Consider the following 17,918-nt stretch of genomic DNA (forward strand, 5'->3'; position numbering starts at 1 on the left):
TCCCAACTTAGATTTTTTGGAAGGTTCCACTCAAAACTACGTACTGAGTGATGAAATCAGTAACTTCAGTCCTATTCCCAGAGGAACAACCATGACAGAAAAACACCAACAGAGATGAGTTAGCTGAGGTGAGGATGTAAGGATGGATTGTGCTGCACAGAAAAGGAGACTAAATCATTCTCTGTCCTTGACAATACTTACGTACATATACTTGTAGGACATTGCTAAGCAGCAGAAAGAAAGAAAAAACAAACAAACAAACAAAAAACCAACTCTCTAATGTTTCTGCCATATTCTCTAGCTAAGAAGGGAGCTCAGCTGGTCAAGCACATGACTTTACTGAAGTTACAAACAAGTATGTCCCTGACGCACGGTCATGTATCTGAAGCTTCTTCTGCTAACAGACTTGACATTGATGGTACAGATGGGATGATAAAAAAAATGCTCTTAAAAATGGGTCAGATATGAGTAATTGGGTTGAGGCACACACCTGTCTTCACAAACAACTTGTGTGGTGATTTTAGGTGACACATCCCAAGTCAAGTATCACAGCTGTGGGGCAGCTTTTCAAACACTGACTTCTTTTTACGCAAAGCATCTAGCATTCAAAGAAAAACTAAACACACATTTCAGCCTCCTGCAAACAGTTTTCTGAAAAAGGTAGTAGGCATTTTACTTGGCCAAAAAATGGCTACAGCATATAAAGTGGAGGATGCTCAAAAACAGACCTTTATCCTCTCATTTTTCATTGCACGTACTCTAATACCTACTTCTATTGATTTGACATGCAAAAAGCTGGGAGAGCTAAAAAGGAACTACCTGGTACATGCGGCAGCACAGCAGGTGTGATCTACCTTGAGGGTGATCAGACTGCCACAGCCAAAAACTAGGACATACATGTTTGCCAGGAGGGCTTTCAGAATGGACACTGCATCCTAAGTAAAGCCAGGTAATGAGATAAGCGCACAATCTGTCATTGCTCTCTGCAGTGTTTCTTCTAAGGGCAGTTGTCTTTGAAAAGCACCATCTCAAATTTCCCAGGCCAAATTCTCAGATGGTGTCCCAGAATGGCTGAGGTGGGACAAGGGACCTTTGGAGCTCGTCCAGCCCGACCATGCTGCTTAGAGCAGGGTCAAGACCCTTTGCTAGCGATGTGGAAAGACAACTATTATTCAAGCTAAAATGTCTCATTTATATTACTCAAATGTGTTTTCATGCATATGAACTCAGGAAAATTACCATTCAGCCATCTTAGAGATATTCAGGCCCTTCACATATTTAAGCATTATTCTGACTTCTCTGAACATGTACTGGCATACTAAAAAGGCTTTATTTTAAAAATTCAAGGTTGTTTTGGAAGCGTTGTTAATAAACATAACTATATTCAGTAGACTTGGTTGTGAAATAGGAAGTTACAGGTCTTTGTAAATTATTTGTGGCAGCTCATAAGAATGACAAATTTGAAAAGTATTTATCAGCAAGCAATCTTTATATTTTCATAAGCTAAGGAAAGTAGGATGAGAGTACTAGTATCTGTTCTATTGTTGCTGTTAGCAGTTGGCCACACCACCTGAACCCTTACAAAAAATGGGACACCACAAAAAAAAAAAAAAAAAAAAAAAAAAAAGAAGTAGGACATTTAATCACTCTACACCACCTGGAACATTCAGCAGCACATCAAGTGTCTGTGCTGAGATGCGCTGGACAGATGAGCCTGGAATATTTAAGTGGGAAGCAATGTCTACTGGACAAGGATGTGCCTGAAATATTCATCAGGACCTGATCTTTTAATGTTTTTCTTAGAAAAACAAATCCCAAATCTTCTACTAGACAAAATGATGGAAACAAACAAACAACACACACACAAAACCTACAGAAGAGAAACCAACCTGCAAGTTTTAATCTGCTTTCCTCATCACTAACAACAGAGTGGCTCCTGGACTCTCTTCTGCATCAACGTGACTCTTTCAGAACAGACTTTTGCATATCCAGAGTCCCACATGTGGCCTCCATCAGCCCTCTTGTGTTACTACCCACATCCCAACCAGACATCATGAAGGAGAAAGATTTGGGGAAGTTTTTTACATAAAAATAATTTTATTGACTCTAATATTTTTGTAAATGTTTGGATGTTGATGAAGATGGCATTTTGCTAGAGGGAAAAAAACGGATTCTGAGACAAATTTTCTCCCCAGCCTTAAGTTCATTGCCCCAACCAGCTGGTCCCGTGCAGACGGGGTCGTTGTCACCACAAATCTATAAGCCCTGGTGGAAGGAGGGCAGCGTTCTCCAAAAGCAGAGCGCTTCCTTACACCACTTATTTAGCCAATGATTCATCTTGAGTTTTTGTTTTTCACAGGACGGGGAGGATCTCTTTGTTTATCAGGCCGTTCAGCACCTCCCTGATGTATCTCTGTGGTTGCTTGTGCTCTTCCAGGCATCCGACAAAGCCAGGCATGAGGCTGGATGGGGCTGTCACCCCTGGGTTGTCCGAGCACTTGTCCCCTTGCGAAGCTGGGTCCTGTCACTTGGTCACGTCCCCTCCTCGCCCTGCATGACACTGGGGCCACATGGCATCCCCATGAGCAGGCCCTGCCCTCCGGGGGAGGCTTGAGATGTTTCTCCTGGTGCACCCACTTGCTGCGGCTCAGACAGCAAATCCCAGGCATTTCCTAGGCCAGACGCCATCTGGACAGCTGTCTGGACCTTTAGAAATAGTTTCTGGGATTGTTTTGTATGTTGGATGTTGCACCAGGGGACATTTAGGTTAGAAATCGGTAGACATTTCTTCTCAGAAAGAGCACTCAGGCACTGGAACTGGTTGCCCAGGGAGGTGGTGGAGTCACCATCCCTGGGGGTGTTCAAGGGAAGGTTGGACGTGGTGCCTGGGGACATGGTTTAGTGGGTGGCATTGGTGGTAGGGGGATGGTTGGACCTGATGGTCTTGGAGGTCTCTTCCAGCCTTAATGATTCTGTGATTCTACGAGACACCTGTGTGGAGCCACCGCTCCCCTGGCTCCTGGCGGTGGCCTTGGGCCGCCCCGCGGGACAGCGGTAGGGCCGTGAAAAGGCTTTCCCTTGGGATTTGGGCTTTTAAGCGACTTTAGGGCCGCCCTTCGGGGACCCGCCGGGGCCGTGCGGGCGGTGCGGAGCGGAACGCGGGGCCGGGGGAGCCGTTTCCAGCCGAGCCGGGCGGCGGCGGCCGCGGGCTGAGCGTGGCTTCCCGGCGGCCGGGCCCGCTTCCCCGGCGGCATGGCCGGGGCCAGGAGGGTGCTGGCGACCCTGCGGAGTCACTGGAAGAAAACGGCGCTGGGGGCCGGCCTGCTGGGCTGGGGGGCGAGCTGGCTGCACGGCAGGCACCGGTAAGGGCCGCTGAGGGGGGTGCGGCTCCGACAGCGGCCGGCCCCCGGCCTGGGGGCGGCTTCAGGCGGAGGTCGGGGCCCGGGGAGATTTTAAATCGCTTTAGGTGCTGGCTGCTCGCCCGCAGCTAAAGGGCTCTGCTGGGTGCAGGCGAGCAGCCAAAAACTCTCCCCCAGCACCTCTGGTTTTGGTGGAGGGCGAGGATGGTAGGGCGGGTTTTGGGGAGATAGAGAATGACGTTGGGTGTGTGGAAGTGCTGGTGACATCGTGGTTACACGCACCAGCACGCAGAGAAGTACAGGGTATGGCCGTGCTGTAAGCGGAGGTGTTGGTGCTCAACAGGTTGGTTTTGTAATGCCTTCCTTCAGTGAGTCCTTGGGCTTGCGTTCTGCTTTTCCTTCTGAAGGCTTCAACTTTGAGTCCAGATAAAATAGCAAAACGCAAATAAGTCATTACAGATGATGCTGCTATTTTAGATACCCGTTAGCCAGTTTTAATAAACTAAATGTAAAAAGGACGGAGGAAGAAATTGCTCGGCAGCATCCCTGTGAGGGGCTGGCTGTTGGGGCAGAGGATCCCGTGCCCACCCCAGGTACGCTGCGTGGCCTCTCCCCTGGCCTCCTCTTGCCATGGATGCCAGCACGGCTGCCCTGGGTGCTGGAGAGAGCTACTGAGACAGAGCACTAGGAAAAAGGCTAAATCTGCTCCTTGGGCACGTGGGGAGTGGGCACCTGAGGGGGCCTAGGAGCAGCATCAGGCACAACCAGTCTCCCCTTTGTGCCTGCTTCTGTGAACTCGTGTGCCTGTACGCTGTGGGGTTTGGCGGTGTTCATTCCCTGCGCAGTTCTCTCGCAGTACCTGTGAAAACAGCTTAGGATCACAGAGAAAGTGATCACAGCGTAGGTGATATGCTGTCAGAACCGAAGGTGAATAAAGAGAAAAACATGAGAGGCAAAAGACTAAGGGAACTGTTGGTATCTACATTTCAGCGCTCAGTTTTTTTACACCGAATATAGGCACAGTGCTTTAACCCAGATGATGTAGTGCGGGAAAAATCATCCTGTTCTTCAATCTTCCCTTTTTATCTGTAGGGGAAAACACACACCATTTCCTTACTGCACGTAGGAAATGCAAGATAGGAAATCCTGTGATGGCAAACAGCTCTGTGTAACTTTGATGCAGACTGCAGCACAGCTGTAAAAGAGTGCTTTTGGAGATTTAAGTAGTTTGGGAAAAAGTGACAACCGTTTAGCCATTTCTTGTACTCTGTGGAGGTTTGTTTTAGCCAGAGAATAGAAGGAGGAGTGACAGACAAGCCTGGTGGCAAGAGTGTAAAAGTTTGAGGTTATCTCAGCAGCTCTCCCCTGCTGCCATGTGCCCAGCAAAGGCCTTATCTTGTGGCTGCTGGACAGCAGGGATAGGCCAGGGTCCCTCTCTGCACCTTCTGTTTCGCCTCCAAATGTGGTAATGGATTTTGTGTTTTTTTTTTTTTTGATACATTCAGTAATCCCCAGTGTCATTGCTTATGTACCAGTCGCGCTGGGGAGCGTGTGGGGTGCCGTCACCCTGTGCAGAACCTGCTGCAGGCGGCGCTTGGAGAGGTCAGTGAGGGAGCTGCACGTGGGCTGCACTGGCCGTGAGGCTTGCTGCTGTCGACATCCGAGGCCAAATTACTATTCATCAGGCATACTTTGCTAGACTTATATTTGCCCTTTTAGAACAGATTAAAGGTTTAGCGAAGTCTTATGCTTCAGTTTCTGGCATCACCAGTTTTTCTGACGAAGGGGCTTGCTTTAGCACAGCATCAGTTCAGATTAGCCTCTGACTTCCTGGAATTAGCTGTCTGAGGTCTTGCTCATTTATTTGCAGCTGAAGAAAGTTTTTTCCCCTCCTGCATCCTTCTTCTTGGCTTTTCCGTTCTCATGGAATTTCTAAGTTATTCTCTGGCAAGGAGAAGATAATTTGCTTTTCTGACTTCTCAAGGTTCATTCTTCTTTTGGATGCAGAGGCTATGATGTCTGCCTTAAGTGGAGCCATTGCAAGTAACAATCTGTCCTGCAAATAAATGGCTACTCTTCCAAAGTCAGTCTCTGCATGCCTGTAGGGACAGAAGAGCTCTGGGGTACTGGCTTAAGACTTCATAGGATGCTACACGGGCAGACAGGGACAAGGAGAATGTTGCCTTCTCCAGACTTGTCCTGTGTGTAACTCCCCTGTGGGGAAATGGAGCTGGTTGTCTCCTTCCAGCAGGCTGCACCAGGGGTCTGATGTGGATGCCCTTGTGCTATGTAGGCTGTACAGGAGAGAGGGGCACTGGAGTGAAAGGATTCCTCACCGAGTGAGGCTGAAGGTTGTCGGTGACCGTAACTGTAAGGGCCAAGGAGCTTCATAGCCCAGTCTTACTTTCTTCATGCAGCATTTAGTTTCGGATCAGTGTGTTAGCCTTTCATCTCTGGAGGTGTTTGTGCAAACGCTGACTGGTTTAAAAGTCAGGGCTTTTTAAATGAACCGGAAGAGTACAGAAGAAGCTTTGTGCTGGTTTCCCCTTCACCATTTGTGATTCAGCCACTCTAGATACGTAATGCAATGGACAGCACCTCTTCAAAGGAGACATCAGTCAGGAGGTGGCAAAGGTTTTTCAGATGTAGAGTGATAGACATAACGTCTGGTTGAACTACTTCTAATTAAAACCCTCTTGCTATTCTTATAAAACCTTGGTGAGCCTTAAAATTCCTTTGGTTCTCATAAAGGAATATGCTTGTAAAATCTGTTGTGTTGCATTTGAGATAGCAAATACCCTTGTAATATTGAAGAAGAAAGACAAGAACTCAGTGTTGTCACATGTGAGGTTGTTTCCCTTTAATTTCTCTGGATTACGTGAACGTATGTGTTAACTTCATTTTAACCAACAGCATATCATACTACAGGTACACCAGATCCAGCCTTAGAGGGTGTGCAGATTGTCAGATATGTGCTGATATGCAGTGCTGTACTTCTGTTTAACATAGATGAGATTAATTGCAGAGAAGTAAGCAACTTGCTTTTTTTTTTTTTTTTTTTTGATCTCTTCTTACTTAATAGGATGAAAAGAGGGCACATAACAATTCTGGCTGTGTTTCTGTGTGGTAGCTGCTGGTGCTCATTGAATTCATTAGTGTAAGGAGTCACAGTATAAAATTAAAATCCTTTTGAATTGTATTCTGTATTTTGTCTTTTCTTGCGATGGTTCCTTACTGATGAATGAAACAGCAAGAAAAGGTACCATTTGATTATTTTAAAACTTCCACCAGATTTGGAATCCCCTCTCACTTCTCAGTTTCTGCCCTGGATCTGCTCTCCTAAGGAGGGCTGTTGCTGCTCTCTGTGTGTCCAGGTGGTGCAGTGAGTCACCAGCTACGGCAGGCCAGCAGGAGTTTAATCTCAGCTTAACTGGTAGTCCAGTTTGGCCAGAGCATTGCAGTGGTACTGCTGGGTGAGTGATCATCCTGGTCAGGACGGGGACTTCTGCATTGTACTGAGGCAGTGGACCCCTCAGATACACAGCCGAGCTCTGTATGCATTGAAGTATTGACTTTCTCCATAGAAAATGCTGGCAAAGCATCTGGGCCTTTGACTGCTTGCCAGCAAACCGAGTCTTATTCTTATCTGTAAGTTGAGCGTTAGTCTCTGAGTGTTTGCCAACTGATAACTCACTTGGTCACCTTTCTGCATATCTCTTCCTCAGCGGCCCACTTTATTTCATCAAAACTTCATCAAAAAACGTGGGGCATAAATTCTAATCCTTGGGTAAAGCTGATTCAAACGTAGGTTTGTCTTTCATGTCCTTCCAAAGCCAAGCTGAAAGTAAAGGCCGATACCAAGCAGAGGATGCTGTGCTCTTGTTGTGTTGGAAGCAGCCAAAATGCTCTCTGTGAAGATAAACTCTGGAAGGAGTTCTGTGGTAGCTCTGGAGACTGGTCCTGTGCGCACAGCTTTGGTCAAACAGAGTGCTTTTAGGCTTCTTGTTGGCTGAACATACTTCAGAGTCTTAGATTTAATGCTGGTAACCCTTCCTGAAAGAGGATCTCGCATCCAAGCTGCTTTAGGCGCTCATGGTACAGTTGCTTCCAGGGGAGCTGGTTGTCCCAAGCCACTTGCTGTGGCTGCAGGCCTCTCACAGCTTCTTGATCACTATTTTGGGGGTCTTCGCAGGTTGGGACAGACAACGCAGTATCTTTCGAGTGCTTTTGAAAGTTATGCTGGACTCGATTTTAAAGGTTATTAACGCTGCGGGCATTATAAGGTTGCAGGCACCAGGAAACAGGCCGGCTGGTGATGTGACCCAGCTTGATTTCTGAGCAAAGTAGCAGCGATGTGCAGCAATCAGATGACACGGACTTGACTAGAATTTGTTAATGAGGTCAGGACTGCAGTTCGCAAATGGATCAGCTGTGCAGCCATCATTTGGTAGTAGGGTTTTCTTGGTACCCCATAATATTTCAGCTTTATATATTGACATTGCAATTGCTTTGTATTTCCTCTAGCCACACATAATCACGGGTGGGGGAAAAGTCCGTGTGTGAGGGCTTGTAATCAGCAGGGCAGCGTGGATGCAGCCCCCGGTGCTGTCCCGATTGAATGGGAATTAGCTGCAGCACTCGGGTTTAGCTCCGTACACAAACCTGTGCAGAGAGAGTTATTTTAACTGGTGCTCTTTCGTTAGATTAGCGCAATCAAGCACAGGCCTGCTGCTCCTCTAAGTAATATTTCAGGTAGTTACTACAAATGGCTTACTGCTTTGGTCTTAAGGAGATAACGTGGCAGCTAAAAGCATTGTTAGGCCTCCAAGGAAATTGTTTTAGACATTCCAGTTACTTGTTATCTTGATGGGGTATTATTTGCATGTTTTCTTTTTCCATGCGTGAGTTCTCCCTTAGTCTTTTTACTTTGACTAAGAATAAATCTGTCTTTTTTTGCTTCACAGTTATGTTCTCAGAACTCAGTATCTCACCTAAAGTCACCCGACTTCTCCTTTTAGGGCACTGCAGCATCTTTTGGTGATGTCAGAAGCAGTGATTTATATGGCTCCAGTGACAGATGAATAGTCTAGGCTTGTGGAATGGCACAGATCCCACTTCATTGGGTCCATTGTTCTGGCCAAGGCTTTGCCTTCTCTTCTGCCATTTCAGCTGCAGAATTTGGCCCAATGAGCCACAGTATGGGGCAGGAGTGTGCTGCTTTCCCAGTCGATTGTTTTTCATGGCTGGCCTTGAGTCCCTTTAATGGGTCTAATATGTTAATTTTGGTATGTGTTACGCTGACTATAACTGGTATTGATTTTTTGTATTGGGGATTTTTGAGGCAAGACTGTACTGTCTTGCCAGATACTGCCAAGAGAAAACTGATGGAGTTTTTTGGGTTTAGCAAGGAGCGGGAAGTGTCTGGCGTCTATAGGACAGGTGAGACCAGGTGCTGCAGAACAGGACTCTCTTTTTTGTCCGGGAGTCCCAAAAGGGCATTTTTGGGTCTGGAGAAGAACTGAGTTGTGTTCTGCACTCAGTAGCTCAGTCTCTGGTGTGGCTGCCCGCTGCCGTGCTAATGCTGTCCGTCGCCAATGACAAGCACAAGGATTAGCCTGGTATCTCTTTCTGACATGACCGTCAGTGGCATGTCTAATACCAATACTTTCTTTCTTCTTTTAAATTTCACTGAGGTGAGGTGAGTGATTTTCACCTCTTTGAGTTGTAGCTTTAGTCCATGCGCAGACCTGGCTGGGTGGTATGTGCTGCATTAACATGTCCAGCTTACAATCCGATGGATGGGGGAGTTCACAGGTGTAAGGCACGCAGATTTAAGTCCGTGTAAGTTACACTTAAGTCTACTCTAACGCTCTTCTGTACTGTCAGAGTGGGAAGTACCTTCAGTGTAAAAAACAGGTAATGTTAGCATTAAAAAAAAAAAAAAACTTAGATCTGGAGTACAGTTGTACAGTTATGTAGCAATTTAAAATTAAATCACAGCTGTACAGTGTCTGGTGGCTTTTGTAATCTCAGCACACTTGGCATCCTTCTCTTTGTTTCCTGCTTTGATTTACTGTCGAAAACACTATGTGTTTGCGTGTACGTGTTAAAAAAAATAAAAACTATGCATGTGTGTTTACAAGGGCATTTTATCCTTAAACATGTGTTAAATAGGCCTTAAAGAACCTGTATTTTTTGTTTTAGAGCTGTCAAAGCATGTGTAAAAAGGGTACAGACCTATATCGTGAAAATGAGCAAATTGTTTTAAACTTACTCAACCTAATGTCCACTCTGTTCTGTCTTACCTAACAGCGATAACCTGCTACGAAGAGCTGCGTGCCAAGAAGCCGAGGTAATGCCATCTAAAGTGATAAAATTAGATTAAAATCCCCTCTTATCTTGGCCGTGCAGGGCTCCTGGGATTCTCCCAGCAGGCCCTCTCTCCGAGACGAGCCTTACGGTGCTGCCATCTGTGTCCTGCTGCTCAGGCACCGAAGGGCAGCCGGCCTCCAGCCCGAAGCTGGGGTGCTATCGCTGGGGTACACGTCCGTCACTGCTCCAGCTACCCAGGCCTCTCTTTCTGCTGACTGCATTCCTCTGGGCCTGAAATTTTCTGGTAGAAAGACGAGGAGACAGGAGACTGCAATCTGAGATCCACCACGAGGCGTGTTGTCGGGGCAGAGGCAGGGCAAACCGCTTCGCGTTAGCGCTCCGCTGGGCAGACTTCACCCTTCTCTGTTCATCCCCGAGCGCCTTCATCAAGGACGCTGTGCCGATAGCTCTGGTTGCCTCGGTGGTGTCGTGCAGGATTTTAAGAGTCTTTCTACCTCCTTCAAACAAAGTTAATTTTAAACCCACTTCTCCATGCCAGATGTTAGAGATTTTGCAGGGCGTGATACTGTTCCCATTGCTACGTACTGGGGCCTGAGAAGAATGCTGAACATTATTTTTCTCATTAAAGATCTTTGCTTGAGGTTACCCTGCTTTACAGCAGTGGTGCACCTGCGTAATCCCAGTTTTTTATCTGCCAGATGTTGAAGGAAAGATGTTCACGGCAACTTGATCTGGACTGTGGAATTTTTTGCCAAAATAGATGTAAGGGAGCTCAAGTCTCATGGAAGAATGAGGAAAAATATATAATAATTTTATAGTTAAAAATATAATAATAACTAAAAAAAAAAAAGAAAATACTGCTTTCAAAAATGATACCTTCAGAGTTGAATACGTATAGTATTTGACTATAGCAACTCAAAGAACCTGTTCTTCATTTTTATGCTTTCTGTATTCATTTTCACTGCACAGATATCAAAGCAATAGCTTTTTTTTTTTTTTTTCTTTCCAGAAATAGCAGTTAATACCTCAGTATTTGAAGCTTATTCTTATAAATGAAATAGAGCTTCCTACAATTGCAAGGGGGGTGAAGCTTTGGAAGATATCCTGCAGAAGACTCCTGCATTAGAAAGGAATGAACCAGAAAGTTCAGTAGTCAGTTCATGCTGTAATTTCTGTTCTCACTGATGTGTCAGTGCCAAATACAGCTTGAAAACGCACAGCAATACAGTAGCAAGGCATTAAATGTCTGGTTTAGTCTTTGGAATAGCAACAATCTGTAATTGTGTGAAAAATGCTACTTGTGTTTACAGTGCTGTATAAGTGCTGAGAAAAATCGAGGCAGGCTCACTCAAGAAAAAGCTTGGTCTGAGTGAAGTGGGAGGGGCTCCCTATTATTTTTATGGAAGTTGTTTTGAGTTCTTAAGCCTAGAACAATACCAAATTGCTGATAACCTGCCTTGCTGCCAAAGCATCCCCTATAGCAGTACTTCCTGCAAAAACTCCACCGTGCATGTCCGAATTAAAATATCAGCTCGCAATGACAACCTTGGGGTGGCAAATGATTACAGAAGGGTTCCCCAATGAAGAACCCATTTACCAAACTGAAAACCTTTTACACCTCCCTCTCCCAAACAAACCAGTGTCAGCCACCTATGGGCTTTGCAGACGTGGCCTCTCCGATAGATGTTAGTGCACTCTGGGTCTGTATTAGACAGGTCGTGCTTAGGTGACAAATTCAGTCTGTGAAGCGGGAATGGTTTTCCGTAATGGAATATTGTTTCTCTGTTTGTTTTCATAAAACACCGTAAAGCCTTTGTGTAATGGGTTTTTCATAATTGCAAAATAGTAAGTTTCATACTAGGAATCCAGAAACGCAATACCTGGAGTTTTGCTTTAACAAGGAATTGAAAAAGGCATTGCCTTTCCTAAATAATAGCTTCATATATATTTAATAACAATTTTTAATGGCTTTAAGTTGGCTTTACTTACGTTGGGCTCTGGGAGAAAAACAACAACAAAAAAAAAACCACAAAACTTAGAAAATGTTGCATTATTATTAATTTATTTCCTGTCTTAAAAATCTGAATTTGCTTTAGAAGTGCCCCCATATGTAGCATAAATGTCTAAGTATATTATATATAGAAATGATCATGTCAGTACTCCTAAATTTTTTATAAGCTTTTTTAGGTTGTTTAGAGCAAGCAAATACATCATGTCGTGCTCCCCCAAGTAAATAATTAATTGTTTTTAACAGCAGTAACGTGCCAGAGGTCTCCTATCTTTCCCAATCCTGCCCCCCCTCTCTCCCCTAAATGCAATAAAACACATAGTTCATTTTGCCAGCTAATTTTTTGGTAAAACTAAGGAGCTGTTGATTTATTTCCCTTTCTTTGACCATTCCTTTACTCTCAGCAACTTCTCTTATCCTTCTTCTTTCTTGAAGAAGAAATTTGAATGTTTTAAGTGACATAGCCAGCTGCACACTTCTAATTGAGGCTTCCTGAGCAAAGTTGGCAAGGGGAAGTAATTTCAACTTTAAACAGCTAATGATCACTAAAATCTACAGTGTTTTGTGCACAGTGTCTGCCTTCTTCAATATAAAAATTCCTGCCAGGGGATTAACCTTTAAAGTAAAGGGAAAAGAAAGTAGGGACAGATGACTGTGTCATGTTCAGCACGGTAGCCTTTTGTTCCTGCTTTATTTCCAGGGCTTCTGGTTGGTACTGCTGAATGTTGTCAGCCTTGTATCCCAAACCAGTTTGATTTGTGTGGTAGTGAGGATGCCTTTAGGTGAGCTAAAAGAGGTCTGCAGAGTGGGAAGTAGTGTGTGGAAGCCTTGCCTTCTCGTGCCTCTCCTGTGCTGAAAAGCTGTGGACATAGGTACAAATGGCTAAAAGGCACAAGAGGCTGCATGAAGTAACTCTCAAAGAACTTAAAATCAAGGCATCTGTTCAGAACTGGATTAAAAGATGAAGAGGAACTGAGTGGTTCTTATAAAGAGACAGGAGGAGGAAGAAGTGTCTGAGGAAACTGGATTTGCACATAGGTGAGGGCAAACTCTCTGGTGATTATCTTCTTTTGTATTTTCAAAAACTTAAGCATAGAAAATACAAAAATAAGCAGAGGAGATATGAGAAATGAAGGACAGGAGTGGAAGAAGCCGCAAGAAGAAGATGGCAAGCAGGTGCATGAGCATTACATGGGAAAATCAAATAACCTTAAAGTCAAGGATAGTTCTCCCTGGATCTCCCATGCCAGACAACTAGAATTTGACCAAAAAAAAAAAATTGGTTGAACTGTAAAAATGAGATAAAGATTTCTTATGACAATGGCGTGAGCTGTTGCTAAGAGTAGTGATCTTTGAATAGGAGACCTGTACAATGACTGCAGATGGAAGTCATTTGATTGTCATGAGGCTTGAAAGTGAAAGCCTACTGACATTTGGGGAGATGCATTATTTTGAACTGCTTTACTAATGTGCTTAAAAGAGAAACTGAACTGTGCTCTTTTTTTCTTATTAAGGTTTTTGGCAACCAGCTGATTCCTTCCAGTATGCCACTGAAGAAAGCAACAGTGTTCCTCAACCCAGCAGCTTGCAAAGGGTAAAATTTCCCCTCCCCTACACTTCATTCTGTTTTTCTAATCTGCCATTCACTATAAAAGCCGGCCAAATTTTTGAGCTCATTTTTGCCCCCCTCTGATGCCAAGCTGGTGCTGTGTAACTATGCCAAAATATCTATCACCAAAAATATTACAATGAAGAACAGAATTAGATGCTTGAGTTGAAAGAATTATTTTCAAATATATATGTGTATATATAAATTTTCTTTTATCCTGTGTTTGGGTCTTTGTCATTCCTCCACATACCTTTGTATGTGGCACGTTTCCCTCCTCAAAAACTATAGAAATAAGAGATGACCTTGATTGCTTCAAGAGTTGAAGTTAGCCAGCAGTGATCTTACTTCTGTAGGAACCTGTCCTTGAAAGGGATGTGCCTACAAACTGGGAGGCTAAATATGGGCTGAGGGCAAGACTCCTGGAAGAGGTCAGCTGCTGTTTTTGCATATTCATTAGTGGAAAACAGTTATCTTGGATATGATGTATGTCTGTTTCTGCTAATCAGCTAAGCTATCAGTTGCATCTCAGTAATGATATCAGAGAAATGATATATCTGACATGGGAGGACTTGAACTTACGTGCTTTTATTCAAAACAACCATGACTGAAAAATGCATAGTGTCAATAAATTAAAGTCTCTGACTTCTGGTCTCATATTTCTACTTCTAAGTAACATATAGTTAATGAATAATTATTTTATTAGGCGGTTACAAGCATAAAATGCATGAGTCCTTTAACAAAAGAAGGTCAGATCAAATTTTACTTCCAGACTTATTTAATGATATGTAAAAGTAAATAAATATATATTTTTAATCTTTCTGAAAATCCAAATGGACTTTCTTTGTTGTATTAAAGCCTGCTGCTCTGTAAGTCATTAATTTTTCTAATAAATCTCTCTCTGGAGATCTTGTTTTGATTTTTAAAATTATTTTTGTAGAAAGCCAGATAACCTCTTCTGCATTTATTAAAACTGTAACAAAAAAGCTGACATCTGAGATATGAGTCTAGAAATATAATACATTTGAAGCAAATGAAATCTCATCTTTCCTGACTGGCAGGTCTGGTGACTGATTGTGTAGATTGTATGCTCTGTTTTTAACTATATTTCTTGTTGTTATTCATTTTTTTTTCTTCCTTTTTTTTTTTAACTACCAGATTATTGAAATAGTTTTCCCTTGTTTTTAACTAGTAAAGCCAGGAACCTTTTTGAGAAGAATGCTGCTCCAATTTTGCACTTATCTGGCTTGGATGTAACTGTGGTTAAGGTAAGAAGTGAGAGGTTCTGTTAATGTAGATATATTGTCAGCTTTGCTTTCTGCTCTTGAAGAACTGAAATTCAATTTTAGGTGTACTTGAAATTCTTAGTTGTCCCATAGGCATCTGGTAGGAAGAAATAATTACTGAGATTTTAAAATAGTACTTAATCTTTTTCGTTTTAATTCACAGTTAATTTACAAACTCTGTACAGACTTTTTAATTTTCAGCTAAAGCAGCACATCTACTTCTCTGACTGTCTAAAGCAGCCCTTCTATAATTCATGTTTGAGAGGAAAATCTCTAAATACTTGCATGCTGGCTAGTGGTGCATGCCCATCGCTGTTGAAATTGTCAGTTTTGCCTGAACTTGCAGAATTCAGAAGCGAGGAACTTTGATGTGCTGTGGAACTCTTCAAATTAATTAAAAATAACCTTTTATTTTTCCACTAATTTTTTTTTTCAGTGTATCCCCAGATAATTCAACATCCCCATCACAAAAGCAGAACACTGAGCTGTAATGGCCTGAATTAGCAGAGAAGTTTTCTTTGGAAAGAGAACAAAAAGTAAACATGAAGGGATTCTGATCTTTTCGCAGATTTTTGAGGCTGTGATATGTGGATTGTCTAGTAGTCACTATGTCTTGGCAGTGAAGTACCCTAATAGTTGTCTTCCTGTCTTGGAATAATTTTGTAAGCTTTTGTTTAGTGTTAAAATGCTGCTTTTATTAATGCCCTTTTCTGTTCATTGAAAATGTATAGTCTTAGCCTAAGACCAAAAAATGTTTTGCAAGAATTAAAACTGACATGTTGTAACTTCAGATCTGAAAAGTTAGCAAAACAGGGCTAGGCCAGTAACTGGGACTGAAACGTCCCTGCAAAAAGCATTCGTTTTGCAAAAAAAAACAGTTCCGGTGGTTTACAAAGTCAGTGCATTCTTTACTGCTGAAGCAGCTGTCAGCAGCTTCCTAGCCTGCTGTTGGGCAGCGGCCTTGCATGTAGCTGGTCCTGTATTTCAGGAGAAATACAACACCTTGGCTGCTAAAGGTGATGGGACTTTTTTCTGCAAGAGTGTAGTTTGCCTGTGGTTTTATTTAAATGTAAAACTATTTGGAAATTTGATTATTGCTGGATAATCTAGATCTACTGAATGAGAGTTACTATGGTATTCTTTTAGGCTTTGTGTATCTGTGTTTACTTTTTATATTGTACTAGGCAAGGGGTTTGTTTCATAAGGTGAAGAAATTTCAGTGAATGTAATGTAAGAAGTATACAGTACTTTGTGCTTATATGAGAATAATTATTAAACAAATGGATAGATTTTTTTTTCTACAGAAGAGAAATCCTAGAAATAATCACCTGAGTTCTCACGTTTGTATTTCTGTTTCTCCAGACTGATTATGAAGGGCAAGCAAAAAAGCTGCTGGAACTGATGGAAAACACAGATTTGATCATTATTGCAGGAGGAGATGGCACAGTACAAGAGGTACTACAGGAGCTTTGTCCTATTTGTTGAGAATCATAGCCAAGCTGAGGGTGAGAAGATTGAGTCTGTGTAATGCGACAACAACTTCACAACAGCTATTACTGAAGATTTGTCTGTTTTAGCATCCATGTTTTCAGTCAGTGTTTTGAGCTTCTCGGAATAAGGAAACTCTGATAGCTGTTTTTTTTGCCTAAAAGTGATGATGGGAGATGGGGTGGGGAACAGGAATGTTTGGCATTTTCTCATTCTAGAATGAGAAAATTATTTGAGGAGAAATGTTTCCAACTTTTTCTTTCTGTGTAATGTAGCTCTAATGGTTTAATTTTCAAAGTTTATTACTAGCCTATCTGTACTGCCCAGGATGAATGTGTGTTTTGTTGAGAGGGAATCAAATAATTTAAAAATTAAGTGGGAGTGATGCCAAAGCATGTTATGCATTTAATAAATGTCTGTTGTCAAGACAATTAATGACAGGAGCAAACCGCCAGCATAACTGGGGAGTGCTCTCTTTCAAGGCAGGTTGTTTTTTGTTAAAGCATTTCCAGGAATGCTAACTACTGGCTTCATAAGGCAATGGCTAAATGAAGTACAATGACTTTAAGAGAAAGTGGTTGGAATACATCTGCAAATTTCTCCTGAGCTTAGAGTTTATTATTCTTAATCACACACTGACCAGTTGCGGTTCTTGCATTTATACAAGAGGGATTTATCTGGGTTTATTCAACGTTAAAGCATTTACACTGGCATCGGTTGTGGTGCCAGCATATACTCATAAGCACTCAGAACCCCGCTGTTCCCATCATGTTTGCACACTGAGCGTGCATCCTTTCCCATGCAAGCAACAGTCGCATGTTCCAAAAGAGAAGCTGTTTCTTAAATCTTTTCCAAAGAATAAATTTGTGTACGAATTTCACAGCTTTCTACTGTAATTGCAAAATAAAAGTCTCAAAGATTAAGACTTTCCCATGTTTTTCAGGTCATAACTGGACTTCTCCGCAGAGCTGATGAGGTGAGGAAATCTGTTGTTTTCAGAATTTTGTCCGTTTCTTAGGAAAAGTGTCATGTGTATCCACTGTGACCCCTTGGTCCCAGCTTTTTTCTGCAGATACTATGGCTTGCTAATCCCAAGCCAGTGTGCTGCATGATAAGTCAGCCATGCTAGTGTCCTGTAATTCTTCCCATTGTTCTTCATTCCCTTTCTCACGGAGTGCAATGGCTCCCAAGCCTCATCTTTGGGAAGTTTCCAGCTTCAGAGCAGGGATTGTTGAGAAGCCAAATGCACAACTTTCAAAGATCCATAGACAGCTGTGTATGCTGCTTTGTTTTGCAGAAGCATTGGGCAAAAGTACTTGTTTTTCTTGTATTTATACAGGCTTGAAACTGAATTTGCTTATGGCTGTGCTCCTGTTGCTTTATGATTGTTTTGCCATTTTTTTCAAGCTGTGAATATCTACCTGTGTAGATGGCTATGGAAAGCAAATTGTAACCTCTCAAGGTGGAACACTCAGAATGGAAATGAGAGAGATTTTTCTTTTCAAAGAGGGAGGACAGTGTTATCGAAGAAAGGAGGGGATCATTGTTCCCAAAACCTTCCGGCAAGAGCTGGCAAAAACTCAATTAAATGATCCAGACAAGATTACGATGATATACTTGGCAGCTAGAATTGCATCTCTTTAGGCAGTTGCTTTGTCTGAATGTGACAAGAGAAACTCTGCAACTATGCCAATGTTTTTAAGGGGGTGCTAGCTGTATTAGTTCTGAGGCATCATTTTTTTTATTTTAGTATTATTGTAGATGATCCCTGAGACCTCTATAATCTGAAGATTCTGGAAAAAAATTTTAGAGGCTTTACTGGCTAGTTTTTCATCTCT

The 17,918-nt window shown here is 42.7% G+C and overlaps 1 protein-coding gene across 2 annotated transcripts in view; it reads left to right on the forward strand.

Moving 5' to 3' along the window:
- Nucleotides 1-3,186: 3,186 nt before the first annotated feature.
- Nucleotides 3,187-17,918, forward strand: part of AGK (acylglycerol kinase) — a 33,748-nt gene continuing 19,016 nt past the window's right edge. For both annotated transcript variants that reach the window (XR_005820984.1, XM_040561205.1), the window contains exons 1-6: nucleotides 3,187-3,362; nucleotides 9,672-9,711; nucleotides 13,215-13,294; nucleotides 14,499-14,574; nucleotides 15,955-16,047; nucleotides 17,024-17,056. Coding sequence is in view for 1 of the 2 variants with exons in the window: in XM_040561205.1 (XP_040417139.1) it covers nucleotides 3,253-3,362; nucleotides 9,672-9,711; nucleotides 13,215-13,294; nucleotides 14,499-14,574; nucleotides 15,955-16,047; nucleotides 17,024-17,056 (432 nt within the window). In the remaining variant the exon portion in view is untranslated. The remainder of the gene's footprint in view (nucleotides 3,363-9,671; nucleotides 9,712-13,214; nucleotides 13,295-14,498; nucleotides 14,575-15,954; nucleotides 16,048-17,023; nucleotides 17,057-17,918) is intronic.

This window comes from Cygnus olor, chromosome 1 (assembly GCF_009769625.2).
Source record: "Cygnus olor isolate bCygOlo1 chromosome 1, bCygOlo1.pri.v2, whole genome shotgun sequence".
Lineage (NCBI taxonomy): Eukaryota > Metazoa > Chordata > Aves > Anseriformes > Anatidae > Cygnus > Cygnus olor.